Source organism: Quercus robur, chromosome 6, assembly GCF_932294415.1.
Source record: "Quercus robur chromosome 6, dhQueRobu3.1, whole genome shotgun sequence".
Taxonomy (NCBI): domain Eukaryota; kingdom Viridiplantae; phylum Streptophyta; class Magnoliopsida; order Fagales; family Fagaceae; genus Quercus; species Quercus robur.
The window spans coordinates 41,643,803-41,662,081 of NC_065539.1; the positions used below are offsets into that span (position 1 = coordinate 41,643,803).

Genomic DNA, 18,279 nt, shown 5'->3' on the forward strand with positions numbered 1-18,279 from the left:
ATGACGTCAGCTAGGGCTAACGTAGATGCTGACGTGGTAGTGATGACGTCAGCAGGTGACCCAGCGGCGCGTGGTTCAATCTTCGCCGAAACTTTTGTCGGCGCGTGGAGCGTCTGATGAAGCCGATTCTTTGCTGGTAATGTAGATCGGAGCAAGACAATTCCGATGACGGCAGTAGTGAGATGATCGGAGTAATACTGATGGCGCGTGGAAAAGCGGCCGAATCTTTGACTGACGCGTGGCGGCGCATGGAATGTTAGATGATAATGATTCCAGCGACTTTGTGTAGATCGGTTGAAAATCTACACGTTGATATTTCTTATTTCTTAATCAGAGGTCTGATGTGGAAGACTTGACGGAGGCAATGATCTTGGTGGTGGTGATCAAGCTTCTGGCAGTGAAGATTCAACATTGGCACCTCTGAGGGCACAGAAAAGGTTAACTGATCGAAGAAGTCGAGGCAGCGGAAAATACCAACAAAGACAGGACTACAAGACACAAGAAAGTTAGAGTAATGGCTCTGATACCATGTTAGAAATACTAAATGATTGTATTGTATTTTATTATCAAAGAATATACATGAGTGTCTTTATATACGAGGCATATGTGTGTGGTACAAGTACAAGTGTGCTATACAAGCAAACTATATGGGCCTAAAGCCCATAACATAATACACGTTAACAAATTTGATTCATAGTGTGTGGATTTTCAGTCTTTGGAGAAAGCAAGAAGGGTCTTTGATAAGATGCACATGTGGGATGTTATGTCTTAGACTAGTTTGATTATAGGGCATTACCGATGGGGATTTGTAGATGATGCTTTTAAAGTTGTAGAGGTGATGCCTATGAGGAAAATTCCCTTTCTTAATTCAATGCCATGATTGCTACTTATGTCCAGAGCAATCAGATTCCTAAGGCGTTTGCTTTATTTGACAAGATGCAGAGCAAACAAAAGGTAGTTTTGGATAAGTCCATGGCGGGGCAGCAAGTGTGCTATTGACTTTTACAGGATTATGGGCTCTACATGGATATATAGCGAAGAGTGGAATTGAATTGGACTAAAAGCTTGCAACAACTATTATTGACATGTACTGCAAATGTTGTTGTCCAGACAAGGCTTTTGAAGTTTTCAATGGGTTGCCACATAAAGGGATTTCGTTGTGAAATTGTTAGATTCGGGGGTTAGCACTTAGCAATGCATGGTAAAGTAGAGGTTGCTATTCAGCTTAGCTGTTTAAGGAGATCCTGATAACATCATTTTTATGAATGACCTCAATGCATGTGCTCATTCAGGGTTAGTTGCGGGGGGTAGGTATTACTTTAGTTATTACCATATGATTAAGGTTATGGTATTGAGACCACAACAGAACAATTTTTATGAATGTTTGATCTGCTTGGAAGAGGTGAAAAGGAAGCAACAAGCAAGAGAGCTCACTAACAAGATGCCCATGAACCCTGATGTTGGTGTATTAGGAGCTCTACTTGGAGCTTGCAAAATCTACAAGAATATTGAGTTGGGAAAGCAAATAGGAAAGAGGGTAATTGAACTAGAGCCTAATATTAACAGGCGCTATGTGTTAGCTAATTCATATGCCAATGCTGGTAGATGGGAAGATGTTGGCATGTTGCTAGTGTGAGAAAACGGATGAATGATAGAGAAGTGAAAAAGGTTGATGATTTTTCCATGATTGAATTGGAGGGAGTGATCAATGAATTTATTGCACGGGGAAAGAGACACTCTCAAGCTCAAGAAATTTACACCAAAGCTGATGAGATGCTCAAGAAATTGTGTTTGCTATGTGCCTGACGCTGATGGATCATGATTGCATGAACTTTATGAGCAAGAAAAGGAAAACCTTTGTTATAACCGCAGTGAGACACTAGCAATTGGATCATTTGGCTTTGTTGAAGGCTAAACTAATGGTTTGTTTGGATTGAGGTGGAACGAGGGAGAGTAGAGTAAAGTAGAAGTTCGAAATTAGCTTATTTTTAGCCAACTGTACTCTAATCTCCTTCAGTCCCCCACCTTCCCCGCTCAATCCAAATGGGCCATAAAAGAAAGACCTTTTTATTTTTTATTTTTTTTGGGGGTAAAACTAAAAAAGAAAGCGAGAGAAACACTTCAACATCTGTATACTATGTAAAAATGGAATCTTAACATTTAATTTTGCTATATTCCTAGTGCACCGCCGCCACCTCATCCACTACACCATCATCCACATCATCATTTTCTTTCTTATTTATTTTTTACTCCTATTTTTTTGGACAACATTATATATAACATACACATTCATCTTGTATGATTTTAATTTTATATATAATTTTGCCTTTAAATATTTATCTACTATAATTTAGATGTTTATAACTAAACAATGAAATCAATGAAGAATCAAAAACAAAAAATATTGTTTATATATATTTATCTTGGGCGATTTTAACTTTACATATTTATTTACTTTAATTTAGAATTTTCCAATTGAACAATGAAATCAATGAAAATATTGTCTTTGAAAAGGTATTCACATGTTTAGCTAAAATTTTTATGATGAAATGATACAACCTAACAATTGCCCCCCGTAGGAGGAGCCCTAATCAAGCATGTTATAGATCTACTAGACGTTTTTACCCTTATTGTCCTATTCATAATTAATTAATATATTTTCCTTGATGCAAGTTTTTGTTTTGTCATTTTATTTATAATGTTGAATGCTCTTAATGAATAATTAGACACTATGATGAGTAACAATTTGTGCAGTTAAAGAAAATGGTTTACAAACTCTGCCCAAATTAATTTTGTGTAGTTTCCTTTCACTATTTGTAAATATTATGTTTGAAAAATTAGCAACAAATTTATATGTTTTTGTCATATAATGTTTTTAGATATCCGAGTGATTGTTTTAAATGTTTACGGATATTTTATTTTAGTCTTCATCTTCCTCGTCTCATTAGTGTTTTCATTGAGATTCTTAAGAAAATAAATTCAATTTTGTGTAAAAAAATTAGTATTTATTTATCTATTTGTGGTGCCCAATCCCCTTGCTACTTCCCTTAAGGATGATGAATTTGGGCTCGCAATTTATTTGTTGGTAGGTATCCTTACATTTCTACTAAATGTTGCCTCAAACGCTGCCTTGACAGCCCAAACTCCTCTCCGTCATTGTCACAAGCCCCACCCTAATCCCCACTAATTTCCCCTCTCACTCTCCTTTCTTCACTCCTTCACTTTCTCCTTCTTCTCCCTCTTGTGTGTTTGCCAACCCTCCTTCCATTTGTCTCCTCTTCTCTTTTATAGTCTCCCCTTAGTGGGGATTTCAAATTATTACTTTTGCATCAATTCCCATGCAATTCCACTTCTGCCTAGAATCCTAAGGAAAAATGATTCCTTCTGAGAATTCTCTTAAAACTTGTTCCTAACACCAATTAACGTTCGACAGCGAACTTCCCAAAGGCATTTACTATGCTCGGGGAATTGACCTGAATTTGATCGTCTTCTTATCGACCTCCCTATGCAATTAGTCAGTATTGGACCTAACCTGACCTTTTTTATTTTTAGAATCAAATGCTTGCTTTTTATTCAACTGGCTGGTAAATCAACTAATAACAAGTTGGAAATGTTTGGAGGAACAAACTCCATCCAAACTTCATATTGACTACAAAATCTAGCTCTCTTAGATAAGGCATGTGCTACTACATTGCCTTGCCTACGAACATGAGAGAAAGACGAGCTCCTATTAAAGATTACAAAAGACAATGTGTCTTTGATTAAATGTCCTATTGCAAAATTCATCCTATCCCCATTTTTTAGAGCCGAGATAATGGAAAGGGAATCTCCCTCCAAAATTGACTCTATAATGCCAACTTCCTGCACAAATCTGGCTACACGACGGGCTGCAAGAGCTTCCACAGCTTCAACCAACGATGGGAGGGGAATTTTTTCAGATAATGATGCCATTACTTCTTCGACTAAGTTTCTGATCACCACCCCTATTCTTGCTGTTGGAAATATGCATATACGCAGCGGAAAGTTAAACGGATCTACTTCATTCACAATCTATAACATGCACTATGTAAATTTAAGAATTCAAGTATAAGAGAGCATACCTTAAAGCGGTGAATTTCAAAAACTAAGATCGAAGCACTTGGGAATACTTTTAATCTTCACTCCAATTCCACTAACGCCCAAGAAGTGTGGACTCTCAATTGGTTACAAAGGATGAATTTGAGAGTGACATACACTCACCTACACCATTTTACAATGATGTTTTTTTTTACTCTCACAAAATTCTATACATTTTTCCCTTTGTATCTAACCAATTATCTAATTGGGCTGACCTTTTGGGCCTTTCCAATTGGGCTTAAGTGTGTGGCTTGGAGTGAGACCAAAAGGGACCAATAAGACACTAGTTCCAATGGGCCTTGGGCTTTTCTGTCAACTCTTGACAAGTCCAAAGTTACCATTAACTATATTTAATGCCACTATATAAATACAGTTGCACTCTAGGCCTTATCTATAAATTATATCCCAAGACTTTATTGTACATGCAACCCCTTCATAAAATATTCGTAGTAATACAAAGTCATTAATGTAGACTGCCACTTTGTAAATTACTACATTTTAATCCTTGAGTACCCAGTTTAATCATTTTAAGTTATTCACCATATATTTATGAAATCCAATTTCATAAATATATACTTTAGTAATTTCTTATTAAAGTGGTTAGGCCTAACTCTCTGAATAACTAAACCCATTAAACTTATCTCAAGTGAATATTTTATATCTCCGTTAAGAGACTATGAATTCCATCTTGAGAATATATGTTCCATCAACACTAAATGTGGCTGCCCAATATAATGAGGTTTTGACCGTTACTTTAGATCTCACTCCTGATATATCAAAACAACCTACACTTCATGATCAAGTCCATTATTCTCTCAGGATTAAGAGTTCATGCAAATATAAGTCGTGAGATTTATTATTCAATTGACAGTCTTTACAAGAATAATAAATCTCACAGCGGTCCAGTTCAATATGTTTTAACTCTTAAAACATATCAACATATCAACTAGAAATCACCACTTCCATGATCAAGACAAATCATCTTAGTTGATACGTTATAGTCTTCGCAGATGAAACGCCAAATTTCATCACCGACTACGAACTAAATTCTGAGTTTACAAAGAACTTGTAATTTATATCTTCTGTGACTTTTCACATAAATCGCATACTATGCATCTCATGGACTATATGATAATGTCCAAATATTCATGTTACCATTATTTCAGATAATAATAAAACAAATTTATTAATTACAATATTAAGTCATACATCATGTCATACATAATGTCCCACATAATATCATACATAGCATCATACAATAGGATTTAAGGGCACTAATCCTAACAATCTCCCACTTGTCCTAAAGACTATTGTGCACTAATCTAACTCTCATTCCCTCCAAATGCGACTCGAAGGTCTTTTGAGGCAATGCTTTGGTAAAGGGATCTGTTAGATTATTTGCACTTTCAATCTTTGCTACCACCACATCTCCACGAGCAATAATATCTCTAATGATGTGGTACTTTCTTTCAATGTGCTTTCCTTTTTTGTGATTCCTTGGATCTTTAGATTGTGCAACTGCTCCATTATTGTCGCAAAACAAAGTAATGGAAACTTGCTTAATTCTTACTACACCAAGGTCAGAAAAGAATTTCTTGAGCCATACAGCTTCTTTTGCTACTTCACAAGCAGCAACATATTCTGCTTCCATGGTGGAGTCCGCAATGCAAGATTGCTTGACACTCCTCCATGTTATGGCTCCACCTCCCAAGGTGAAAACACATCCTGATGTGGACTTTCTGAAATCTAGATCCGATTGAAAATCTGAATCTATATAGCCAATGGGAATCAAATCCTCACAACGATAAACAAGCATATAATCTCTCGTTCTCCGAAGATACTTGAGAATGTGCTTTACAGCTTGCCAATGTTTTGGTCCTGGATTTGATTGATATCGGCTGACCATGCCTACTGAATAACAAATATCTGGTCTAGTCCAAAGCATGGCATACATGAGACTTCCCACTGCAGAAGCATAAGGAACTTGTCTCATCATATCCACATCCTCTTGAGTCTTAGGTCTTTGGTCATTAGACAGAGGAACTCCATGTCTGAAAGGAAGTAAACCTTTCTTGGAGTTTTGCATGCTAAACCGTTCTAGAACCTTATCTATATATCCAGCTTGTGATAAGCCTAACATCTTATTCTTGCGATCTCGACAAAGCTTGATCCCTAGAATAAAATTAGCCTCACCCAAGTCCTTCATATCAAATTGGCTTGACAACCAAACCTTTACTGATGACATTACCCCTACATCATTTCCAATGAGTAGAATATCATCAACATAAAGCACTAGGAAGATTACTATTTTATCTTGATGTCTTTTGTACACACATGGTTCATCAAGATTTTGTTCAAAACCAAATGATTTGATTGCTTGATCAAATCTGATGTTCCATGACCTAGATACTTGCTTAAGTCCATAAATGGACCTTTTCAATTTGCATACCATATGCTCTTGGTTCTTTGCTATGAAACCTTCCGGTTGCAACATATAGATTTCCTCATCAAGATTTTCATTAAGAAAAGCAGTCTTGACATCCATTTGCCAAATCTCATAATCATAATGAGCAGCAATGGACAAGAGAATTCTGATAGATTTAAGCATTGCTACTGGTGAAAAGGTTTCTTCATAATCAATGCCTTCTTTTTATGTATACCCTTTCGCCACTAGCCTTGCTTTAAAGGTTTCAACCTTTCCATCTATCCCTCTCTTTCTCTTGTAAACCCATTTGCAACCAACAGGTTTAATGCCCTTAGGCGTCTTTACAAGATTCCAAACTTGATTGGAATACATGGAATCTAATTCAGATTTCATAGCTTGAACCCAATGATGTGCATCTATATCATTAATAGCCTCTTCATAAGTGTAGGGATCCGATTCAGCCTCTTCTGAGATAGCTTCATAAGTTTCTCCTAACCCTATGAATCTTATAGAAGGTCGAACAATTCTCCCACTACGACGAGGCACCTGTGTACTAGACATCTCTTGAGTAGTATCTTGTGATGTATCTAATGCATTCACATCATCCCTAGTTTCATCTATTGGTTGTACATTTACAGGTTCATTCATTTCAACCAACACAACTCTACTTCTAGGAGTATAATCATTCATATAGTCATTTTTCAAGAATTTGGCATTTGTGCTAACAAACACTTTATTATCTTTATGACTATAGAATAAACCTCCAATAGTTCCTTTTGGATACCCTACAAAGAAAACCACTTCTGTTTTAGACTGTAACTTGTCAGACTTTCCTTTCAACACATGTGCTGGACAACCCCAAATATGGAGATGTCTCATACTAGGCTTACGCCTATTCCACAACTCTATAGGTGTTTTAGGAACAGACTTCGAAAGTACTAAATTCAGAAGATACATTGCAGTATTTAAGGCATATCCCCAAAAAGAAATTGGTAAAGTTGAATAACTCATCATGGACCTAACCATATCTAAAAGAGTCCTATTCCTTCCTTCCGCTACACCATTTTGTTGTGGAGTTCCAGGTGCAGTCAATTGGGATACAATCCTATTCTTAGTTAAGTAATCCTTAAAATCCCCAAAGAAGGTATTCGCCACCACGATCAGATCGAATGGCCTTTATGCGTTTACCTAATTGATTCTCAACTTCAGCCCTAAACTCTTTGAACTTTTCAAAGGCTTCGGACTTCCGTTTCATTAGGTACACATAACCATATCTAGAGTAATCATCTGTAAAAGTGATGAAGTACTTATAACCACCTCTTGCTTGGATTGACATAGGACCACATACATCTGAATGTATCAGTTCTAACAAATCTTGGGCTCTTCTACCTTTTGCATTAAAAGGTCGTTTGGTCATTTTACCTTCCAAACAAGATTCACAAACTGGAAATTCATCAAAGTCCATGGGCTCTAAGAGACCATCTTTGATCAGTCTTTGAATCCTATTTGAGTTAATATGACCTAAACGCAAGTGCCAAAGATATGCATCATTAGTTGAAGGAAACTTTCTCTTTAATGATTTTACATGAGAATCATTATCTGATTCAGAATTATATAATTCATGCTTATCAGGAGTTAAAATATAAAGACCATCCACAATATTGCCAGAACAGATAAACATTTTACCCTTCTTTATTACAACATTGTCTTTAAGGATAACACAATATCCATGTTTACCTAAGTAAGTAGCAGAAATTAAATTCCTACGAACATTAGGTACATAGAAACAGTCTTCCAATATTAAAACTCTAGACTCAAAACATAAATTATAAACACCAACAGCTACAACCGGAATCCTGCTCCCATCAGCCAAAGTAAGAAACAATTCCCCTTCTTTAAGCTTTCTAGTCTCCTAGAACCCCTGCAAGGAATTGCAGATATGATTAGTACAACCTGAATCCACACACCAGGAATCTGTTGGATTTTGTACCAAACATATTTCTAAAAGGAATGTATTATTCATACCCTTATTCTTGGCAGCCTTGAATATTGGACAATTCCTCTTCCAATGTCCTTTCTCACCACAATGGAAACATTTTCCTTTGATCTTCTTTCCTTTATCAGCAACCCCTAAGGCAATTTGTTTACCCTCTTGCTTGGTGAAGCCCTTCTTCTTCTTCTTCTTACCCTTGCCTTTCGACTTAGGTTGAGAAGTAGAAGCTTCACCCACATTGGCTTCAACATTAGAAGTACCAAGGATGCCTTCCGCCGCTACCAACTCATTCATTAATTCAGACAATGAGTAAATCTTTTTGTTCATATTGTAATTAAGTCTGAATTCCTTGAATGATTCCGGTAGTGACTAGAGTATCATATCCACTTGGGATTCTCCATCAATATCGGCACCTAAAACTTCCAATGTATTCAGATTAGATATCATTGTAAGACAATGCTCCCTTACTGAACTTCCTTCAGCCATTTTGGTATTATAAATTTGCCTCATGGTCTCTTGCCTTACAGAACGGCCTTGCTCACCAAACATCTCCTTCAGACTTAGCATGATATATGAAGCTAGTTCTACATCCTGCATTTGATGCTGTAGAACATTTGAGATAGATGCTAGGATGTAGCACTTGGCCATCTCATTAGATTTCTGCCAACGATCATATCGTTGTTTTTCCTCAAGAGGAGCATCTAATGAAGGAAAGCTGGGACATGGTTTAGTAAGCATATATTTGTGCTCTTCAGCTGTGAGAATTATGTCCAAATTTCTTTTCTAGTCAACATAGTTGGATCCAGTCAGTTTGTTTTGATTAAGAATAGTTACAAGTGGGCTAAATGATGCCATGTTCAAATCTGAAAATAATAAACATGAATATAATAAGTAAACCAAACATTATCATTTTAGCATATAAACATATAGTATGGAACCTTAACAAAACCATAATATAATATATGCAACGACAACCCAATCCCATATTCAATATCCCTCAGCATAGAGTGAACATTAAATACTATGATTGAATGAGAACTCTTCTCATTATTAGTGCTATCATGATAACTCTTATCAAACACTAATAATATGCTGTTTTATATTTGGTCTCTAAATGATAATAGTAAGAACTCGATAGAGGATACTATAATATTTAGTCTAGTGTATATCATTGTCTAGAATCATGTGTAGCCACATTTCATCCCCTTAACAAGTTTATTTTGTAGTACCATGATACAAAACACCCTCCGCATGGAAAGCAAAGCTCGAGGCTAAGACAAAGTATATATTTCACACTACTATGAACCAACAATTGAGGTCGTGAGATTCAACCTTTGTATCTCTCTCCCACTAGATGTTTTAAAATAAAGGTTTTTAAATTTAAAACATGCATAATCTAATTACACATAGTCTTATTCTTTTTACATGTGAAAACACTTAGAAGAAATTCTGATTTTCTTTCTTTCGATCGATCCAATGTGCCCCTCGATCGATCGAAAAAATTAAAAAATTCAAACTCAACCTTCTGACTTGTTCGATCGATCGAAAGTGATTTTCGATCGATTGAAAATCGTGAAACTCGAATTTCCAGAATTTTTCTAAGGCAGTTTTCTTCATTTTTCATGAACAAACATTCAACATATGAACATTACAAACAGAGATTGATGTCAAAACTAAATTCTATTGATGCTATAGACTTAAGATTCAATTTAACATACTTAAATTTAAATTTAAACAACATCATAACATCAATTTCAGTTTTCATCAAATCATAGTTTCAACAACATGCAGAAAATTAAAAAGCATAATCTTCTAACAATATGAAACTATTATCTCTAATTCTAAAATTCACAAAACATGTTAAACAGATTGGAAATTGAAGACCGCTCTAATACCAATTGTTGGAAATATGCATATACACAGCGGAAAGTTAAACGGATCTACTTCATTCACAATCTATAACATGCACTATGTAAATTTAAGAATTCAAGTATAAGAGAGCATACCTTGAAGCGGTGAATTTCAAAAACTAAGATCAAAGCACTTGGGAATACTTTTAATCTTCACTCCAATTCCACGAACGCCCAAGAAGTGTGGACTCTCAATTGGTTACAAAGGATGAATTTGAGAGTGACATACACTCACCTACACCATTTTACAATGATGTGTTTTTTTACTCTCACAAAATTCTGTACGTTTTTCCCTTTGGGGCCTTCCCAATTTGGCTTAAATGTGTGGCTTGGAGTGGGACCAAAGGGGACCAATAAGACACTAGCTCCAATGGGCCTTGGGCTTTTCTGTCAACTCTTGACAAGTCCAAAGTTACCATTAACTATATTTAATACCACTATATAAATACAGTTGCACTCTAGGCCTTATCTATAAATTATATCCCAAAACTTTATTGTACATGCAACCCCTTCATAAAATATTCGTAGTAATACAAAGTCATTAATGTAGACTGTCACTTTGTAAATTACTACATCTTAATCCTTGAGTATCCGGTTTAATCCTTTTAAGTTATTCACCATATATTTATGAAATCTAATTTCATAAATATATACTTTAGTAATTTCTTATTAAAGTGGTTAGGCCTAACTCTCTAAATAACTAAACCCATTAAACTTATTTCAAGGAAATATTTTATATCTCCGTTAAGAGACTATGAATTCCATCTTGAGAATATATGTTCCATCAACACTAAATGTGGCTGCCCAATATAATGAGGTTTTGACCGTTACTTTAGATCTCACTCCTGATATATCAAAGCAACCTACACTTCATGATCAAGTCCATTATTCTCTCAGGATTAAGAGTTCATGCAAATATAAGTCGTGAGATTTATTATTCAATTGACAGTCTTTACAAGAATAATAAATCTCACAGCGGTCCAGTTCAATATATTTTAACTCTTAAAACATATCAACATATCAACTAGAAGTCACCACTTCCATGATCAAGACAAATCATTTTAGTTGATACGTTATAGTCTTCGCAGATGAAACACCCAATTTCATCACCGACTACGAACTAAATTCTGAGTTTACAAAGAACTTGTAATTTATATCTTCTGTGACTTTTCACATAAATCACATACTATGCATCTCATGGACTATATGATAATGTCCAAATATTCATGTTACCATTATTTCAGATAATAATAAAACAAATTTATTAATTACAATATTAAGTCATACATCATGTCATACATAATGTCACACATAATATCATACATAGCATCATACAATAGGATTTAAGGGCACTAATCCTAACACTTGCTTCCCCTATTTCTTCGAACACTGCTCCATCAAAATTTGTCTTATACCTGCCAAGTGGAGGAGGATGCCATCTAATCCTTGCCTGGGGTTGTTTCTTCTGCATAATGCTATTCCCAAACCTGTAGGTAACGAGATAATGGTGGGCTTCCGCTGGCAAGTTTCCCCCCTAGTGCCGACCTTACACCCTTGTACTTTTCTCATTGGGCTGGGCCTATCCCTATAGTGTTGAGCCAATTTTAGTTACCTAGGACAGCCTTGGTTACCCAAGCCAGCCTTGGGCCTTGTTTACCTGGGCCAATCTTAGCCACTTAGGCCCAAGTCCCTACACTATTTATTATTCATATATTGGATCTGATTATGAAAGTATTTACACTTTTTTTTTTTTTAATTCCTCTACCTTTTTTGCCACTTTTGAATTATACTATTGGTTTCTTTGTTTGTTTTTTTTTTTTTTTTTTTTTTGGTGGCAAAAATAGTTACAATTATCATATATAAAGCTACAACCAATACTTTTTCTTGGGATTAGCCACCTATTTCTATTGTGTGGCTTAAAAGCCTTATTAAAAATTTTGAATTTAATTTATCATTTTTGCAATTTTTTTGAGTAAAACTTAGATTTTATTTCCTAATGTTGATTTATCTATTGTTTATAAAGGATATATTCTCAATGAAAAAAGAATATACTAATTTTTTTTTTCCGAATTCTTTCTTCACATCTATTATTCTAACTATCGTTTTTTCTATTACATATTTTTGTTTGTAACTTCAGTTTAATGTCAGATAAAAGGAGTTGAAGTAATCTTTTTTGCACTTTGGTTTTGAATCGTAGTGTTGAGTTTTATTAATTTTTTAGATATGTTTTTGGTGTTTTGGATTGTAGGGAGAAAAAAATTGAGTTTGAGAAAGTTTGTTTAAAACTAAAAGAATAGTTTCCAATTTCTAACATATTTTTAAATGATGTACAAAATATTATAAATGTTATTAAGAAATGAATATTTTCCCTAACCAACAATTAGAATTCTTGAGAAAGATTGTATTGTTTTTTATTTTGGTACGACATGAAAAGGTATTCACATGTTTTTTCACTTCAGAGTTTTGGATTCCTTCAAAATAGTCTATTTATCAATTTGGAGATTTTGGTTCTCTCAAAACAACAAACAGAAAAATGGGTCCACAACATTAAAGGTTTTTTTTTCCCCCCTTTCTTTATTAAGATAGGATATGATTTGAAATTATGATGTTCATTCCATGATGATTACTAATGAGCTAGTTGGAACCTACACAAAGTCTAAGTTTTTGAACAAACTCAATAAAGCTTAAAACAATAATTTTGGCACATAATCATAAAAACTCATAATAGATTTATTTGTTATCAATGCAAAGTGCACATAATTTAAACACTAAAACAAAAAACATCAAAACTAGTTTTCTTGTAATCAAGCTGTAGGCATAGAATGTAAATGAGATTTGGCAATGCGACCATTAGCTCCTTTTGGATAGAACCCACCAGGTTTATGCTCATTTCCTCCACCATACACAATCCTCAATACCTCTTCTGGGGTCCTTTCAAATGCAATGGAGTCATTATCTCCAACAAGCAAGTTCCCTGTGATCTTTCCTTCAGCGCCTTCAACAAGGGGAACCACAAGGCCTTCATCTTTGAAGCCTGCATGTCCAAGATTATTCCTTAGTTTTGAAAAGCGATCAGTAAACTCTGCCACTGTTATTCCATATGGTGGCACTTTCATCATTACTCGCTCATATAATAAGGCTCGAATGATTGCATCTTGGCCTGATTCCACAGCTAAAAGGCCTGCAACAAGCTGAACATATCCACATCCACGTATTTGTTAGAATAATAGTCTAACGATAGGAAAAATGTCAAGACACCCCATGAACTTTGAAGTTATGGCCACGACACCAGTTGAACTTTTATTTTAGCCAGTTTACTCCTCGAACTTTACACTATTAATTAGCCGTTAAACTTACTAACGTCCCTACCATGAAAATTAAAATTTGCAAAGAGAGGAGAGAGAAAATGTGAAACAAGAGTTCAGATAGAGAGAGAAACCCATAGGAGATCGAACTACAGCATCACTAGACTAGAGTGAGATCTGCCGCAGCCAATCAAGACTTTGGAACCCACCGTAGATCTCGCCGATCATGGTTTCGATTCCATACATTCTGCTCCCTCTCTATCTCTTTCTTTGTGTTTGGTTGCCAAGAAAAACCTGAAGGAAAAGAGAACGTTTTGGAGTTCTGGGGCATTTGTACTACTTGATGTTAGTTTCTTTTAATGGGTTCAATTTCATGAATGGGTTTCTCCAAAAACTTGCCAATTGTGATATAAAGAAATGTTTTTGTGCTTTCTCGTTGAAAATTTGATTGTTTTATCAATTTGAAACTCGTTTGTGGCTTTCGCACTTCTTGGAGTCATTAATTTTTTTAAGCTTAATTTTTTACAACACTACGTGTGTCAAATGATGCACTAAAAACTTCGGGTGTAAATCAAAAACAAAGAATATTGATTGTTTGCCTAGAACAAAAGCATGTTTGTTTGCCAAGAAAAAAAAATGACCGTGCGTGTTCAACCACTGGTGGCTAACAAACAGCTGGACCACGAACGGTGACTCCAAAGTCCAAACAGCAGATTTTCTCCCTCTATCTGAACTCTCTCTCTGTTGCAAGTTGCAACCAGAGAATTGTCACTTGAGTGACATTAGTAAGTTTAAACGGCTGAATGGATGACTAACAAAAGTCACAATTTGGCACATGCGTGAAGTTTAAGAAGTGAATTGGCTAAAATAAAAGTTCAAGGGTGTCTTGATCATTATCTCAAAGTTCATGGGTGTCTTGGCATTTTTCCCTTTAATGATTTTGGGACAAATAGTAATATATTAGGATACCATAGTAAATGTTGTGACCTCACTCCTGTCTTTACTTTATTAGTCTACCTCTCGTCTTAAAAAAGGGTTGGGTTTTACTAGAATTCAATTTTTTACTATACAATTAGGTAGAAAAAAGAAGCTTGTGGATTAAAAAGTAAATTACATTGATTGGTACTAAATTTGGCGTGCATGTTAAAAATATAGAGAACATAGAATCCAATGGTAGGATTCTCAAAATATTAATTCAATAAAAAACTATTAGGTGAATTATACCAAGTGTAACTTGATTTTAGACCTTTAAAAAATTACGAATTCCACTTGTTAAGCTTTATCATTTCTTAACAGAAAAATGATAGTTTATTCTATAAAAACAAATGATAGTGTATGTATGTATGTGTGTGTATATATATATAACTGTATGTTTCATAGAACATTACTAGGAATTGATAATAAGTTTAAATCTTGGTTACCCTTTTGGAAGCAGGGGCTCGGAGTTTTGGATTTGCTCCAACATAGCCTGTGAGTCCAACATAAGGAATAAGATAAGATGCAAGGAGTAAGTTAAGTCCACTAGCATAAGGATCAAAAGGTGGAGCCAATGGTCGCCCAAATGCACGATCAACCACTTTTGCAAATGATGCTACACTTAAATCCAATAATGGTCGTGGAAATCCTTTAACTGTTTTTTGAATGGCCCTGCATCAAGAACTTAGTATTTAGTACATATATATATATATATATATATTAAGTTATATCTACAATAGGATTTAAAATCTATAGTATCTACATTATGATAATTGTTTTTTATCATCATTTCAAGACATTAATGTTAGATTCAAATTCAAGTCCTTTGTTCAAGGGCAAAAAGCTTTATCATGAATTAAACTGACTAGAGCCCATTAGCCATTAAACACACACAAAAAGAGAGAAAGAAATTAAATAATGATTTCAAAAGAGAAACCTCAAGTGTCCAACTTCTTGGAAAGCAAATTGCTTGATAATATCCTGAGTAAAAGGATCCAGATTTGCCCTTTTAGCACCTATAGGTGATGGACCTCCCTTGGTCAGATTTGGAGCAAATTCATCTAAGCCATAACCCAAAGAGCTGTGCAAAAAGAATTCAGCTTCTAGGAACTCTAAATTTAGAGGAAATTCCAAAAGATCCACGTCTGATTTTGGGATTGATGAATAGTCATTGTCTATGCTGTCTTCAGAAGAATAAAATTTGGGAAGGAAAATGAGAGAGATTAGAAAAGTGGTGATGGTGGCTGTGCAAGTAATAGTTAGTGTCATAGTTCTTTTTGTTGGCTATTTTTGCTAGCTAGCTTGTGGTAGGTATGTCAGATCGATGCTACTGTTTATATTTATATACAATCTGCTGATACATATGTCTTAGAATAACAATAATTCTAGAACCACAACTTGTTTTGCTTGTTCTACGTATTTTATTACAATTCTCTTACGTGGTTGACTGAGGGGTAGAGAAAAAGTGATGCATCTATGTGAAAGTAACAGATAATTAGCTACAGTCTACCACATATGATAGTTATGAAAAATGGTATGGTAAAAGTTGTGGTCCTAGAATAACTTCTTGTTGATACAAGAGAAATATTAGGAGGGTAGCTTTGTGTGATTCAATGGACATTGTCTTTGCGTGATTAGGTAGTTGTTGAATAGGTGATGATTTGAAAAGGTAAAACCACGATTTGGGTTGTGAACTTATGATAAATTGATGCTAATATGGACTTTTTCATAACCAACTCTAAAAGCTAAATTGGCCCTTGCATCGTATAGAAAATACATAATTTTATAAAGCAGCACGTGTATCTGGGTTCAAATCATATTAGTAGCAATTTGTTAAAAAAAAAAGAAAAAAAAAAAGAAAAAGAAAAAGAAGAAGAAGGTAGACCCTGGATTGCTTGTAGTAACTTTCAGTGCCTCATATATGATTTGTCTCAGACCAATTGATAGAACAAGCTGATCCGCCGTACAATAAGTCAAATAACAACTAATTCTACCATATTTGTTTGTAATTGTTGAAGTGGTTGATATGATTAGTATATAATAAAAGTGATATTAGTGTTGATCCAAGCGAAAATGATATTGCACTAATAACAATCTATTATCTTAACAAATAGTTTTAAAAAATGTAAAATTTTTTGTGTATGTAACATTGTTAAATTATCAAAAGATTTGGCTTACATCCATGCACAATGCACATTGTAATTTTATCCATTGTTTGAAATTTGGATGTCTCTTAGGAGGTTTATGTGCACACTTTTCATGAATCCGTGAAATGGTCACTTTTTAGGTGCCATTCCATGCAATCTTCCTGTTGCAACTGGATGTAAGTGATTAAAAACTTTAACATAAAAGTTACAAAAGTGTTGTGGAGTAAATGGCAGACCTTAGAAGTTAGAAGCATGCAAGCAAGGCACGAAATCCATTTTCACATAATCATATTGAAATGTTAATGAATCCATTTTGTGGAACTTTTAATTAGAGGTGTGCAGCCAATCCGTCGACCCATTAAAACTGATCGGACCCAACCCAACCCGCCAGGTTAGGTCGATTTTTTGGGCTTGGTGGGTTGGGTTGGGTTACAATTTTTTTTTTTTATAGTAGGTCAGGTTGGGTTCAGGTCATAAAATTTCAAACCCGCCAAACCCGACCCGACCCGCCGCCCATATATTTATAATATATATTATATAATTAATAATTTTTTTTTAAAATAACTAGCTCTACCTCTTATCTTATATAAAAGCCAATATTAATCTATATTAGTTCATATATTAATGTATAACTGAGTTGGAATATTAATTCATATATTAATATATATTTTGTTTATCAACTTAGTGGCAAGTGTGATATATATATTTTTTTTTTCTACTCAATTTAATAATAAAAGTAATAAAAAAATTGTCAAACCCATGGGTTCAACCTGACCCATGTGGGTTGGGTTAGACTTATGTGATGGGTTGGGTTGAGTTGAGTTGAATTTTTTTAACCCACCATGGTGGGTTGGGTCAAAAAATCCCCTTAACCCGACTCAACCCGACCCATGCACACCCCTATTTTTAATTTAGGAGGGAGATGAATTTCGACATAATTTTGATGGACACAAACAAAACATTTTTGTATGAATTTTCAATCAATGATAGAAGGGAAAAAGCAAGTTTTGCATCAGAATGAATGAATGCTCAGCAATGTCAAAGACACAAAAGTATTGCACCCGGTGCAACTCACCCCTTCCCGTACACAAACATTTTTACCATTTTTAATTTTTATACTATTTTTATTAAATGGCTGAGATAGTAAAGTTATCTTTTTCAACTCACAATTTCAACCCTTAAATTGCACCTGTTTTCAATCCTTAATTTTCACTTGTCTCAAAGAATTTTGTATGTGATAAAAGATTGAATTGTCACCTTGCAACTAAGCTCATCTCAAAGGTCTAGGAATAGAAATGTCATCCATTATTTTAAAAAAATGGAAAATGTTCTTCTAAAGACAATTGGTAACTTTTTGTGTTATAATCAATCAATGTAATTTCGAATACGGTTTGCACCCAAAATAAAA

The 18,279-nt window shown here is 34.7% G+C and overlaps 1 protein-coding gene and 1 pseudogene across 1 annotated transcript; one reads left to right on the plus strand and one right to left on the minus strand.

The window, feature by feature from the left end:
- On the plus strand, positions 1-1,822 carry LOC126690207 (pentatricopeptide repeat-containing protein At2g22410, mitochondrial-like; annotated as a pseudogene).
- An 11,426-nt stretch (positions 1,823-13,248) lies between these two features.
- LOC126690208 (desiccation-related protein PCC13-62-like) lies at positions 13,249-16,019 on the minus strand. The gene is made up of 3 exons (XM_050385331.1): positions 15,662-16,019; positions 15,171-15,396; positions 13,249-13,635 (listed from the first exon to the last, which is right to left on the minus strand). The coding sequence occupies exons 1-3, from the start codon at positions 15,991-15,993 to the stop codon at positions 13,249-13,251; spliced, it is 945 nt and encodes a 314-aa protein (XP_050241288.1). The 5' UTR covers positions 15,994-16,019.
- Positions 16,020-18,279: the final 2,260 nt, after the last annotated feature.

Bases quoted from the DNA above. Each gene is read 5' to 3' on its own strand.
- LOC126690208 (XM_050385331.1), bottom strand. From the start codon at position 15,993: ATGACACTAACTATTACTTGCACAGCCACCATCACCACTTTTCTAATC. The intron at 15,397-15,661 runs GTTTCTCTTTTG...TTCTTGATGCAG, and splicing joins CAAGAAGTTGGACACTTGAG to GGCCATTCAAAAAACAGTTA. The intron at 13,636-15,170 runs GTAACCAAGATT...GGATATGTTCAG, and splicing joins GAGCCCCTGCTTCCAAAAGG to CTTGTTGCAGGCCTTTTAGC.